This window comes from Bombus impatiens, unplaced genomic scaffold (assembly GCF_000188095.3).
Source record: "Bombus impatiens unplaced genomic scaffold, BIMP_2.2 scf_0670, whole genome shotgun sequence".
Taxonomy (NCBI): domain Eukaryota; kingdom Metazoa; phylum Arthropoda; class Insecta; order Hymenoptera; family Apidae; genus Bombus; species Bombus impatiens.
In genome coordinates this window covers 68193-83062 of record NT_177089.1, presented here as the reverse complement: position 1 = coordinate 83062, position 14870 = coordinate 68193, and the positions used below count along the sequence as shown (strand labels likewise).

General features: G+C 28.6%; 4 protein-coding genes across 15 annotated transcripts in view; 2 read left to right on the top strand and 2 right to left on the bottom strand.

Annotated features, from left to right (window-relative positions):
• The window catches only part of LOC100749809 (MATH and LRR domain-containing protein PFE0570w-like), a 14650-nt gene extending 13884 nt beyond the window's left edge, over window positions 1–766 (bottom strand). For both annotated transcript variants that reach the window (XM_003492249.4, XM_033322811.1), the window contains exon 1: window positions 642–766. The gene's annotated coding sequence lies outside the window, so the exon portion shown is untranslated. The remainder of the gene's footprint in view (window positions 1–641) is intronic.
• LOC100745104 (COP9 signalosome complex subunit 1) lies at window positions 679–8766 on the top strand. Of its 3 annotated transcripts, none has more exons than XM_012389944.3 (7): window positions 679–722; window positions 1860–1924; window positions 2178–2270; window positions 2394–3515; window positions 3589–3723; window positions 3803–3866; window positions 3925–4190. In XM_012389944.3, the coding sequence occupies exons 2-6, from the start codon at window positions 1898–1900 to the stop codon at window positions 3857–3859; spliced, it is 1434 nt and encodes a 477-aa protein (XP_012245367.1). In that variant the 5' UTR covers window positions 679–722; window positions 1860–1897; the 3' UTR covers window positions 3860–3866; window positions 3925–4190. The 3 variants fall into 3 exon arrangements, with proteins under 3 accessions (XP_012245367.1, XP_012245368.1, XP_024225938.1); XM_012389945.3 differs by lacking the exon at window positions 679–722 and adding an exon at window positions 1714–1795; XM_024370170.2 differs by lacking the exons at window positions 679–722; window positions 3925–4190 and adding an exon at window positions 8592–8766 and having other exon boundaries at window positions 1783–1924.
• The window catches only part of LOC100744980 (aldehyde dehydrogenase, dimeric NADP-preferring), a 14128-nt gene continuing 3739 nt past the window's right edge, over window positions 4482–14870 (bottom strand). For 2 of the 9 annotated variants that reach the window (XM_012389933.3, XM_024370168.2), the window contains 10 exons: window positions 9369–9403; window positions 9104–9247; window positions 8940–9035; window positions 8629–8850; window positions 8362–8525; window positions 8051–8281; window positions 7744–7941; window positions 7420–7535; window positions 5715–5850; window positions 5035–5624 (listed from right to left, as the gene is read on the bottom strand). In XM_012389933.3, coding sequence (XP_012245356.1) covers window positions 5447–5624; window positions 5715–5850; window positions 7420–7535; window positions 7744–7941; window positions 8051–8281; window positions 8362–8525; window positions 8629–8850; window positions 8940–9035; window positions 9104–9247; window positions 9369–9403 — 1520 coding nt within the window. In that variant the 3' untranslated portion in view covers window positions 5035–5446. Of the gene's footprint in view, window positions 4978–5034; window positions 5625–5714; window positions 5851–6577; window positions 6694–7419; window positions 7536–7743; window positions 7942–8050; window positions 8282–8361; window positions 8526–8628; window positions 8851–8939; window positions 9036–9103; window positions 9248–9368; window positions 9404–10550; window positions 10766–12289; window positions 12411–13470; window positions 13680–14870 lie in introns of those variants that run through there. The other 7 variants (XR_002947356.2, XM_012389936.3, XM_012389935.3 and 4 more) reach the window with 7 other exon arrangements.
• The window catches only part of LOC112211998 (neuronal acetylcholine receptor subunit alpha-3), an 18273-nt gene continuing 15431 nt past the window's right edge, over window positions 12029–14870 (top strand). The window contains exon 1 of the mRNA XM_024370172.2: window positions 12029–12052. The gene's annotated coding sequence lies outside the window, so the exon portion shown is untranslated. The remainder of the gene's footprint in view (window positions 12053–14870) is intronic.

Below are 14870 nucleotides of genomic sequence, written 5' to 3'. Positions count from 1 at the left end.
TATTTATATACATCTATATAACTTTTTAAATCTATTTTATCCTTATTAAAAGATAAGTAAAATCATATTTCTATATCTGTTGAAAATAAAAGTTTTATCGGACTTGCTCCATTTTCGTGGTATGTACACCAATATGTCAAAATACTTGTCATGTGCTATTACAAAAACAGTTTGAATGTTATTTAAAATCTCAAGTTTTATAACTAACGTAAATAATCGGTAAGAAAAATCGGGCGATACGATTTATAAATTCGTTTTGGTAACTTTTGCTCCAATTTTCTCAATTATAGAGGCGATCTATTCAGACCCGACTGGCAGTTGCCAACGGCGGACGTTATCGCGCAGTAAATCAATTTTCTGTTCCAAAATCGTACTTTCTCACAAAGCGATTTGATAGAAAGGACACATTTTCTACATAACACACCTGTCATCATAAATATACTTCAACGAACGGACCTTGAACGTGCAAAGGTTGACAAGGTTCACATATTTTAAGAAAAATGTTTCGTTAATACTCCGTTTGATCGTGTGCTAATGAAAATATGCAGAAACTTGAAAAATTAACATTGTAAAATGTACGAATTTTCACTTTTTAATTTATTTGTCTGATGTAAATCAAGAAAGATTCAATCAAATCTTACCTGCACGTTAATGCAATTCACAGTATATACGCCATATTGGACACGACTACTAGACAGACATCACGCGTCTTCTGAAACCAGGTAGCTTAGCTACGTTTCATTTTAATCGTTACCGTTCGATCGTATCGACCACACACACCATACTTTTTGCATTCCCTGTAAAATATTTGGAACGTTCAAAGGTGTATTTTCACCATTACCAAAATATTGGACACACGTGAACGTGTATTTTCCATACTGAATGGAAATAATATATTTATCAGCAACGGTTCTTATTTTTCACGGGCTCATATATAATCGACACGGAAAATAATACGCGTGATTAGCATTGCGTAAACGCAATACAAGCTTTTGTTTTTGTCGATGAAAGATACGTTCCATGAAATAGGAGGAAATGAACAATCATACAAAAAATAATGTATATTATTTAATTTAATGTAAAATATGTAAATTACAATACTAAATATATAATCAAATATACATAAGTTTTATAATGTACAGCATCAATTAATGTATTTAGTATACAAAAATATTATATTATATATTTTAATGAAACATTAAAGCGTTATTATTATCGCTGGAAATACTGTCATAAAACTAATTATGTATGTGCTCCCGACGAGTTATCAAGAATCTTCTTTCGTTATTTTATATATTCTATCTATACAGTATTCGATCTGATCCAGTGAAAGATACAGTTTCGTGTTTACGATTAATCAATACGTAATAAGTATTTAAAAGTTTAGACCGCGAATAGGTATTTCGTTATATGCAAACATTTTATCTATGCTCCAAAAAAATTTTTTCTAATGAACATAAGTTTTTGTTGCTCGTTCGTTGCACAGTCATGTCAAAAAACGAGTTATGGTAGTTGTAAAGAATTATTAATGCGATGTAAAATAATAGTAACTATTTCAAATAACTATTTCACTGTTTCAAAATCAGAGCAAAATATTTAGGTTAATTAAAATTTATTAAAATACATCAATTTTAAGTAGGAGGATAATTAACTGTTATTGATTTATTTAAAGTAACATACATCAGCGAATTTTAGAATTTTATGCAAATCAGAATCTGTCGAAATAAAATTATGACAGTGGAAAATGTTTAATCGCTCCAAGTTGCCTGCACTGCATCAACTATACATGATACATGTGTGTATAACTTGGTTCTCTATTGCACATTACATTGCTGTTATAAAGTTTTGTTTTGCTTCAGAGTTTCTCGGCTATTTTACATAAAAGAAAACGTTTGTCATGCCGTTACAAGTTCACGATGTTCAGGTAATTATTTTAGAACAATGTACAGTGTAAATGTTCATGTAAATAGAATATTCAGGGGCAGCAAAATCGTGACAAATTCAAATGTTGTTCGTTTTCGTGTTATGTTTTTTTCTATATTACAATTATTATGTCAGTTCGTTAAAATCTATTTTTAATTTTATTATCTTTGTATTTTATATTTCTATCGTTTGGGATACTGCGAACTAGGAACTTATTTTTGTACAAAATATATGTTGATGTTTTTTATATGTAGCAAAATGTTGTGGAGCCTATGCAAGTTGATGCTCCTGCAGAAGATAATGATAATGCAGAAGAAGAACCATATATTGTGGAAAATCCAACATTGGTAAATATAATTCTCTTTTGAATCTCTTGTCTTTGATAGTTGTTAATGATTTTTAGAAATTTGTATATATAGTTTTGATGTTACAAAGTAAATATGAAAATTTTTGGTTTTACTTCTTTTCAGGACTTGGAAGTTTATGCCAATAGCTACAATGGACTTGCTAAACTATACAGGCTTATATACATAGCTGACCATTGTCCAATGTTAAGAATAGAAGCACTTAAGATGGCTATATCGTATGTGATGACAACATATAATGTTTCTTTGTATGTCATATTACACAAAAAATTAGTGCAAGCTGTAGGCACACCTGGATTGCCAGATGTTGCAGCACAGTCAACATCTCAAGACATGTTAACTTTAGACCAGGCTTGGGTTGAAACACGTTCAAAAAAGGCTGCTTTAAAACTAGAGAAATTTGATACAGACCTTAAAAATTATAGAAGTAATTCAATTAAAGAAAGTATCAGAAGAGGTCATGACGATTTAGGAGATCATTATCTAGATTGTGGGGACCTCGTCCATGCCTTAAAATGTTATTCTAGAGCAAGGGATTATTGCACTAGTGGGAAACATATTGTTAATATGTGTCTAAATGTTATTAAAGTTTCCGTTTATTTGCAAAATTGGGCTCATGTACTGAGCTACGTAACAAAGGCAGAAAGTACACCAGATTTTTCTGATGTTCATGGCAAAGATAACAATCAGTCTATAGTTACAAAATTAAAAGTTGCAGCTGGTCTAGCAGAACTAGCAACTAGAAAATACAAAATGGCTGCAAGACACTTTTTACAAGCATCATTGGATCATTGCGATTGCCTTGAATTGTTGTCTCCTGGAAATGTTGCTTTGTATGGAGGACTCTGTGCTTTGGCAACGTTTGACAGGCATGAATTACAAAAACAAGTCATTTTTAGCAGTTCCTTTAAGTTGTTTCTAGAATTGGAACCACAGTTAAGAGATATCATTTTCAAATTTTACGAGTCGAAATATGCATCCTGCTTAAAATTGCTAGACGAAATTAAGGATAATATACTTCTGGATATGTACATAGCACCACACGTTAATGTTTTATATACACAAATTCGGAATAGGGCGTTAATACAATATTTTAGTCCATACTTAAGTGCAGATATGAGACGTATGGCAACTGCTTTTAACAGAACAGTTTCAGAATTGGAAGATGAGCTTATGCAATTAATTCTCGATGGTCAGATACAAGCTCGTATAGATTCTCATAATAAGGTAATTATTGCTATCGCTAGTTAATATTTTTATGAAAAATCATTTTTTCATTTGATTTGTTATGTATACTTAGATTCTATATGCAAAGGATGTCGATCAACGTAGTACAACTTTCGAGAAATCTATGAGCGTCGGAAAAGAATATCAGAGACGTACGCGCATGTTAATCTTAAGGGCTGCGATGTTGAAGCAACAGATTCAAGTTAAAGTAATTATATTCATTCTATTTAAATTTTATGGTAGGATAAAAATTAAAAAGTGTTAATATTTTTTTAATACTGTTACAGAGTCCACAGCGTGATAATACTCAAGGGGGAGAAATGTCAGTTACTTGGAAGCAATAGTTCAGTGGTAAGAATTTGAACTGTGATTTATGTTAACCTTTTGGTTTATAAATATATTTATGCAGATGAACTGCCATGGTCAGTAAGATTTGAAAAAGTACTTCGATACCATATTGGATATATTATTAATAAATATTTGAGATGCTGATACTGAATTTGAATCTTCGATAGATGTTACGGAATGTGTATATAATACATTACACTATAAGCAAAAACAAAGCTAGTATTTTCAAAAATGTGTTAATTACACGTATGAACAAATCTTTGATAATATATAATGTACACTAAAGACTTTATTATCAATAAATATATGAATACCTTTTTTCATGCACAAACGTTTTATTTTCTGTATTGTCCGCGTCAGTCTTATATAGTATACATATTTATTTTCTTATATTAACTATCACATAAAGAAGTAATTCAAAGAAATTAGTAAAAAGTACTTTTTCTTAAAAAGAAGATTAAATTTTTTATATTATCTCGATACGTATTCAATACTTATTACATGCTAACTATTTTATGTGTACTTTATTTGCAATATATATTCATATGTATTGTTATGTTATAAACAGTACATTTATTATTTATCGGATTATATATAATTCTAATAAAAATAGTGAAATGGTAGGGGTTTTTATATATTTATTTAACATTATGGCAACATTTTTGCACATTATACATTCTATATACACTATGGCAAATTTATATACTGATAAATCTTACTGTAATCTTTAAAAAATACAATGTGTTATTGTGGAAGCTCAAGTTATCTATAAAATATTTAAGAAAGAATTATGTCATAAAAACACGATTTTTTTAAGAACAACTTTTGTGCTAATTTATCTTCTAGTAACTTGTACAGTATTAATAATATTAAAATAGCGATTATTAAAATTTTATACGTGTGTAAGTATATAAGCTCTAAAGCTAAATTTTTGCAGAAATGTATTTGATTTTTATTTTAATATTTAAAAGTTCTCTTACTCGTTGCAAACACGTACGAATTTAGAATACGAATAGGTAAAAATTATACGTAAATAACGTTCTGAAATTTGTAATTGATAACAAGTTTTTGTAACAGTATTGTGAGAAGTCCATTAATAATTTTCTTCTTGAACCTGAAAAAGTATTTTCGTATGTTAGTTAATTATTAGGAAAGAACAAAATAATGGTGATTTATATAGCAACACTTATTGCCTTTATTGAGCCGTCAGTAGTTGTGTTAACATAATAAATGATAATATTCGTTAAATGTGCGTGTTGTTTCGCGGCGTTTTAATTATAGATCATAATAAACATTTTTATATGGAAGCATATAAAAAAAACATGTATAAAAATTTAACGAAATGTGATTTTGAAATTTAACTATCATAAATCATTTCAAGCATAAACTATTCTTTAAGATCATAAGTTTTCAATAGTAAATCACTTGAGTTAGAATGAAAATGGAACATTCAGCCATTTACAACATTTAAGTTTCCACAAATTAATTCTACGACTATAAAGTTTGCATACATTGTGCGGCGAATATTTTGTGCGGTGATGTATAATAGTTCAAATTGTTACGAATATAGATTAATATGTGCACTAAATACGCTTCGGTTTATATACCTTTAAAGCAGTTGAAATACCATATGTGACAAGAATTCCCAAACCGAATGCTAAAAGATGTGGAACGTATTTAATTCCCGGTATATCAGGCCGTTTTGCCAATAAAAATTCTATGAAAGTCAACTTCTTGTCGGAATATGGCGGATAACGGCATCTGCAATAAATTACAAGCAATAGTTATTTCTCTACAAATTTATTCCTATGCTAGATTATGTACAATATAATTTTATAGAATGCTGCTTACGATGCCAATGTTTCTCCTAACTTATTAAAATTTTTAATAAGGCAGCCTTTTTTGTGCACGAAAGTATCATATGTATATCTTCCATGGTAGGCTCCCATACCAGAATTACCAACACCACCAAACGGTAAAGTGTCAACTGAAAGACAGATATTTAATGTTCATACATTAAATATTAAATATAAAATATATCATAATATATTATGATATTATATACACAAAGTACAAACATATGTACAATATAAAATTATTGTGTGTGTATGTATATATGTATGTATATATATATATATATATATATATACAGGAAATATTCGATAATTGCATAAAAAGATTTTTTACATAATTGCACAGTCGTCATTCCTACTACGGGAGCGAGGTCCCCTGACGCACTGAGAAGTCGACGGCCCGTGGCGGTCGAGTAGTGTAATGATTGAATGTCAAATATCACTGAGACAATATATTTAGAATCCAATCCAGAAGTAAAACTTTTTTATTTTTAATCTTTTTTAAATTAAACATTTACTATCATATTTTCCAGATCTTTGATTTTTCTCCAGAAAGTTTGATTTTTTTGGTTAAAAAAAGGTCTTAGCTTGTCACGGATCTTTTATGTTTTATATATTGCCGAACGTTTTGACTCTCAGTCCTTCTTTCTCTTTCACTTGTGTTGTCCTTTTCTATATCGGAGACATCTGAGCTTTCAATTTCGACGAACGGAGTCGTTTTTACCAATGCATAATTGCAACACCTGAGTCCCGATTTTTGTGGAATTATCGAATATACGCAAACATAAAACAATACATGCAAACATGCATAAGTGTAAACATTACACAAAAATATCTAGACGTATATTTGTATCAAGATACCTGTGACATGCATTATTACATCATTAACACAAACACTACCGCTGCTTGTATTTTCAAGAAATATCGATACAGTCTTCTCTTCAGTACTAAATATGTATAATGATAATGGCTTCTCCCTGTATAGAATATGTCACAATTTATGAATTAGCAAGTGAAATTGTAATTGAAGATCTGTAGGGAATTCAAACTATTTGAATCCTTGTATTATATTTACAAGTGCAAGTTTAGTACAAGTGGTTGTAGCGAATTACAAAGAATTATAAACATTAAAGTATAGTAAGAATTTTACAATTACTATTACCAATATTATATGTGTACTATCATGGAATGCAATTTCAAAGATGTTATTTACAAAAAATTTCAAATATACAGGGAATCTAAGTGTAATTTAATTAGAATTTAACAAATTGTAGCATAGGAGAAATATATGAGTGGATAATCATTTTTAATGCAATTAATATTTATAAAATTAGGACAAACTTTCACCTTGGTTTACTAGGTAATATGAAATATTCATATGGGATTATGGATCTTATGCCTTCACCATTTTGAAAAGCGGTATGGATGGAACATATACAATGAACAATATATACTAGGTATTCTATTCAACAGGTATTCTATTAATATCTAAAAAGGCCCCAATACGCGTAAAAATATACCTATACCATCCCTAATATTTGACGATTACCAATGTGCACATTATTCGATAACCACAACAGAAAACCCCAATATAAATACATATTAGATAAAATAAGGATTTGTAAGGGCTGAAACAAATTTTACAGCTTCATTCCATATACTAGCAAAAAGTCTAGCATTCTTCACTTAATATCCTAACTCACCACAATATTGCATTATCGTGTCATTTACTCCTACATTTCCACTACGAGTTTGAGTTATTAATAAATCTTGAACTTTCCTGTCCTTGGAAAAAATATATAGTACGAGTGGGGTTTCTCTAGACGTAAAGAATTAATTGCCATATATTATTTCTTGTTATTTGCTTTATAAAATATTTTAACGAAATTTATGAAATTGAATAAATCTTCAGTGTGCATATAATTTTAGAAGTTTATAAACATTAAAAAATATTTCTGTGCATTTTTATTAGTAGAACATTTTTATGCATGTTTATTATTGAAAAGATTTATTTGTAAAGAACTCACCGACTATTTATGAAGTTAATTGCTTCGTAAGCGTTATTTATGTTTACAAATGGTAATATTGGACCGAATATTTCATCTTGCATGACAGGATCCGTAGGCTTGACATCAACGAGTATAGTTGGCGAGATATATTTTTCATTAGAATCACAATCACCTCCAAGTGCTATTTTGCCATTATTTAAGTATTTTACGAGACGTCTGTAAAAATATGAGATTTCATAGAATGCAATATAATGTGAAATTATAGGATATATATATATATATATATATATATATATATATATATAAAAAATAATAAAAATCTTACTTATAATGTTGTTCGTTAATTATACGTGTTAAATCTGGACTTTCTTTGGGATTATCACCATACCATTCTTTGAGAACCTCCTTTGCCTTTTTTATGAATTTATTTTGAATTTCCTCAGTACACAGTACGTAATCAGGTGCAATACATGTTTGTCCACCATTAACACACTTGCCCCAAAGTATTCTTTTCACGCTTACTTCTAAATTCGCCGTATTATCTATATATACAGGGCTGTAAATTAATGCATTTATTTATCACTTTTATATTATGAAGTGTGCTATAGTATACTGAGAGTATATTAATGAATATACCTTTTACCACCTAGTTCTAATGTCACTGGCGTTAAGAATTTATTCGCCGCATTGCGAATAATTTTTCCAACTGTAGTTGAACCTGTATAAAAGATGTAATCGAATCTGTGTTTAAGTAGTTCTGTTGTTTCAGGAACACCTCCTAGCACTACATGAATACATTCCTAGAACGTGCAATATTATTTTACGACATAGTGAGAAATGCTTATATCTTTTTTTGATTATTTCAGAATCATTTTCCTATTAGAATTCATTTGGAGTACATACTTGATCTAAATATTTTGGAATAATTTTTGCAAGAACTTTTGATGTGGCAGAGGATATTTCTGATGGTTTAAGAATAACACAGTTACCAGCAGCTATTGCACCCATTAAAGGAACTACACATAGCTGGAAAGGATAATTCCATGGTCCTATAACAAGAACCACACCAAACGGATCTTTTTTAATTTCAACCTTGTCCAATATGTTGACTATTGCCTTTGGAGGCTAAAAGATACAAATAGTTGAATTATATATTTATCCATTTAAATAAGATAGTTAGATTCGCATAAAAAGTTACAAAATATCGAAGATACTTTTTCATCAGCTGACCATTCCTTGAGATGTGTAAGCAAATCTTTGATTTCTCCTTCTGTAAATATTACTTCTGTTGTAAGAGATTCAAATTTAGACTACAAAGGAAGAAATCCATTATTTATGAACTTGAACGTAAAATATAATGGATAGTTATTATACAAACTTTGTGCAGATCACTAGCAAGAGCAGATGCAATTTCTTGTTCGCATTCTTTTATCATAAGTTGTGCTTGTTTTAATTGTTTTAATCTCCATTCTAGTGGTCTTGTTTTACCACTAAGAAATACATTTCGTGTGCGTTCAACAAGCTACAAAAAAATTGTAGATTTAAGTACATAATAAGAAATTTTTTATTTTTATATTTTTCTGGAGAATTTGATACATAAATTTTTTATTCTGTGAAATAGAATAACAAATCAGTGTACTTACATTTGCATAATCTGTCATTTTCCTCTTAGTTTGTGCTAGAATCAGAAGAAATAAATGACTATATAATATATAATATATATAATAATAATAGTTACTATGTATATCTCTTATTATAATATAATAATAAATATTATAATATATATGATATAATATTATTTATAATATAGCAGAAATTATAATGCATAAATATAAAATAAACTTTTATATTTTCATAAATGTAAATAATGAAGGATATATTTAAATTATTTTATTTCTGTAAGTATATTATAGTACAGTAATATATTAAAAGAATTATTATTTGAATATTTCTCACATATACTGTAACACAATTCCATATTATTATTATTATTTATAACATCCAAAATTTGATAAAACCAGCTTAAAAATATGATTATGTGAAGCAATTGAAAAAGAACTAATTACATATGTACATGTATATAATTAAAAAAGTTTAAAATACGTGAAACAGAACGTATTCATTCGAATAATAAATGGTTCGAGATTATAGTTTGACTATAAATCAGATATGTCTGTATTATAATAATACAGGATCGAAGCAATTCCATCTTTGAATACATATTAAGATATCAGCGTCGACAAATAAAACTTAGATACGTATAGCGCATTACACACTTGTACGGAAATAAAAAATATTCGTCATATACGCTAATAGACTTATTTAATATTCTTAACTTGTGTATAATATTTTTAGTTCTTATGCTATTTAATATCTATGATAAAAAATTATAATAAATCTCAATATTATCAAAAATATTTATTGTATATTACTATATAGAAGGTGAGGATGGAAGTATGTTTATGCTTCAACAGTCGTAGTTTATTGAATCATAAAATGTTAAATTATGCAAGTGAAACCATGAATCAATTCTTGGAAGTAATGATATCTATCTTCCTGTACACATTTTAGACACGTGGATTTACAATAAAACGTTATATTGCATAGATAAAAATCTTCAATAATAAAGTACAGAAGAAATATTTCTAATATAATTAATGTTATTTGATTGTGCCGAATCTCCGTACAAATACTTATTATTAATTAAAAATTAATACAATAAAAAATTACTAATATAATTAGAACTGAACATGTTTTAAAAATAGTAAAAAATTAAAATTGAAAGAATTTAAACTTATTTTTATCATATATGTAGATATACGTACATATATACTTGTCCTCTGATGAATAAAAATAAACTTAATTTTGAACAAGCACGTTTGTTTTTGTGTGAAGCAATGAGGAAAGAATAATCATGGACGAAATACAGGATAGATTTAATACTGTTGAGTGCTTTTATCTCACTTTATGTTATATATTCTGAAATACCGATCGTGTGAAGCAGAGGTTCTGGGATTGCTTTGGTATGCCCTCTACAGTTTTTAGCAGTGAATGCAGAAATTCGATTCAATCACCGAAATTGGTAGTCATCAGAAATAAAAATATCTACCTCTTTTATTACATTCTCATATAAATATTCATTTACATATTACATTACGTTCTAGAACATTTTAAAATATGGGATTTTATTAAGTAAAAATTATACTCCTATCTTTTAGTATAATTTCTACATAAATACATTTATTATAATTTTTTAAACAAAAGAGTTTGTTTAAATACGGTATTATTAAAATTATTTTTATTTTTATGAATGTGTAATATGATCGTCTTTGTTATCGCGTGGAATGATAAACGCAAAAGAAGTTAACGGAAGTAGATTTGAGATTTTCTGAGGAAGGTCCATAGTTGTCAGAATACATTCTAGGAATACAGTCATATTTGTCGCACTTTTATCACATTATTGTTACTGTTTTACCGATTCAGAAAAGATAAATTTTGCTTGGAGAAATGTTCTGTTTATTAAGGAAAGATATCTGTATATTAAGTCACGAAGACTAAACTTGTCAAGGTAATAATGATTACTATTGAACAATTCTTTTGAAAACTAATTATTATCTTTTGTAGTGATTTAATTTACAATAGAATACAAATAAAAATTAATTTACACTTTGCAATCAGATAAAAAGCAACTAAAACATTACTTACTGTATGAAGAAATCTTTCAAAAGCTGAATGGTGTCAAAGTGAGGTTGTCTTTTAAATGAAATTATATTTCGAAGAATAATTTTTCGCGTCCATTTGTCGAAAAATAAATTACAGTATCAAATCATGTACTTTCGTTACTGAACTTTTATTTGAAACATTTCTTCGTACAGTAAGTAATTTTCGAGTAATTCGAAATTATGAAGTTAGATGCCTTGTCTTGTATTTCATGTAAAAAATAATTTTCTATTTTTTACGTTGTAAATAAAGTCAATCTGAGAGTCAATGGAATGTCAGCATCATGTTTTAAAAGAACGGTTTAATTGAGATTTATGATTACTTTCATAAACTTGGACGTTACGATAAATATAATATGATGTAACAAATTTTAATCTTGAAATTCTGAGTAAAGGTTAATTTTACGGTATGTTTATTAACCCAATCTCAATTGATATTTGTTTTATCGAAAACTTAGGAATTTGACTTTATTATTAAGCTGACTAAAAATGCAATTTTCACTCTTTGAATGAATGAATAAATAAGAATTTCCTAACTTTACTTTCAGATTTCTGTTAATCGAAGGTAGATCTTAATTTTAGTCATCGCCAATTTGTTTTCAATATACGTGAGCGATGAATATAGCAAATATATTGTTTTATGCTATTGTACGATAAATTTAAGTAGTTACGACAGAATTATCGAAGTATATAGCTGAACAGAATTATAAGCGCGTTTTCTTGCGATCGCTCGCGCGCGAAATTCAAATTTTGTGACAGGTTAGTAAAGAAACATAAAACAACAAAAAGAAAGATGTGCGCCAGAACATACTACGGTGCATCATATTTTTTCATAAAATTCATACCATTAACATTATTGTAAAACTTTACTGACGGTTCCACCGTAATTTTTACACAGCTCATATTTTATTGCTATCCTATTCTTCGATTTGCGACGATCTGTATCGCTTTTTTCCTTGAAGGCACAAAAAGTCCGATAATTACGCAGGAATATGAAATTTTAACACAATTATCATATAATGCATATACAATACCAAGCATAAGTGTTGGTACAACTTTTAAAACTTTTTTAAGATTGGACTAAACGATTTGAATCTTTTTGAGAAATTAGAAAAATTAGTTTATTAAAGAGTTGAGAAAAAATAGAGAGAAGGAAAGGTTTTATTCTTAAATTTTAAGACAATTGTAATTGATCGGTAAAATAAAGGTTATTTTTTACAACTTTTTTATCTGAACCTATAATGAAAATATTATTGAATTCGGTTGATGCAATAACAAGCTACAGGCATCAAAAAATGTACAAATCTTTAGATTTATTATAGTTATAGGCAGAAGATCGTGGGAAACTGAGATTTTCCATTGATGAAAACCGTTTGTAATTTATAACAATTATATAAATATAGTATTTTTCAAATGTTCGTTATAAGTTCAGATAAAAAAATTATAGAAAAGGACCTTTATTATTTCCATCATGGTTTCAACCAATTGTAATTTTTTCTACGCATTTTTTGTTGCATATCATTTAATAAACTAATCCTTTTAACTCTAACTTCTCAAAGAAACCTAAGTTGTTTGGTAGAATTTAAAGAAGATTATTCCGTCTGTAGGCGTGCCAATACTTATGTTCAGTACTGTATATATAAATAAGCAGATACGTCTAGCTCACTAGCATTTTCATATATTGAGATAATAGAGCAATACTACAAGTGTTTGATTTGTTAAAAGTTCTTGCGTAATACGCTACGTACAGGAAGAAAATAAATAAAACGTCAACGTATTTCCAACTCATGCAAGATAACTAGTCTTTAAAAACACATAATACACTCTTAGTATGAATATATATAAGGCAGACAATTTTTCAAATAGCATAAAAATGTGAAGAAGGTGATTACTTTCAACGTTCAATTATTTGAACAAGGAATTCGAATAAACAAATTTGCAATATTTATTCATTGCTTAATCATTTTACATCTATGATAGAATTCCTACTGTTCTAAAGTTTAAAAAATGGTTCTCTGCCACTCACCTTTCAGTTGCAAATATATTTATGAAACACTGTTACTTGTGTACTATCGTTAGGTATACGCACTTTAATAGAACTAAAGTCACATATATTTCTCTTATCTTATATATTTTCTTCAATGTCTAGATGATCACTGAACTGACCGCGCACAAACGATTAGGTTCTATCGCTGACAGATCTATGAACGTAATTGTGCAACAAATCTACTGGAACAAGTTTTCATGCGCTTTTATACCTTCTCATAGCGCCTTGATACTCGCGCCTGCGAAAAAGCCCGATGGTATTCGGAGATAAAATATTCTGAATATATATTCGTCGGTTCTTAAAATTCAAAATGCCAAGTAAAATTTTGAAACATGACGATTTTTAATAAATTCGCGGGAGTAGTAATTCTTAACTTTCGATAAGACTAGATTTTTGATCGAATTTTTGAAATTGTTAAAAGATATATAATAGAGGAGATTTATGATAAAAATTCGATCAAAGATCTAGAGTTTGTAGTTAATAATAACAAAGCTTGGCGTTTACCGCTGCTTAGAGACGAAGTAAACAAATTTCTGAGATCGACGTTATATTTTTTAATTACGTTATCCTTACTTAAATTTCCCTCCTTATCTACTACACTTAATATGTTAAGATCTTAATAGATGGTATAGGACTCTTGGAGTTGGACATTTATGAGAAAGTTAAAAGTTCAAAGGTGTACAGAATGCGTAGAATATTAAAAAATTTGTAAGACACCCATAGTAGAGTATTTGTTATAATATTTAGTAGACGAAATACATTTATATTTAAGTTTCGTTTTTTTTTTTTTTTTGGCTCTGTGTAGCTCTTTTCTGCAAAATTTATCCCATTACCGATATCTAAAACCACTAGCACAATTTAGTACAGTATATTATAAAAATCGAAACAAGTTCCGCATTGCATAGCTTCACGTATTACGGCTTTACGTTACTACGTAATGATGCGTTGCTTAATAAGAGAGCTGTGGCAACTTTCAGCTGGTTCGAAAATCATACAGATGGACAGTCAAGAAAGTTTAAAGATAGATATGTGTTTAGCGTGGATCAGTGATTTACAGAATAATTTATACGTCCTCGAAGTGTTGGAACTGTTGAAACTCAGCACCGTATTTTATAGAAATGACATCGCTCCTGTCGTCTCTTACACAAACGTATTGGATTGACACGTAACACAGATAATTCGATTTTATCAAATTGGACTTAAGAAACAAATGAAAGCAAATTTCATTGAAGAAAGCAGAAAGAAAAACGATGCACGAAGATTTATTTATATTATTTTGACAATTCTGTTGCGAATTTATTTTTTAACTATTACAGGTATGAATCGAAATTATAATAGAATAAAAATTGGAATTAATATTTCTTTGAGATTTCTCTTTC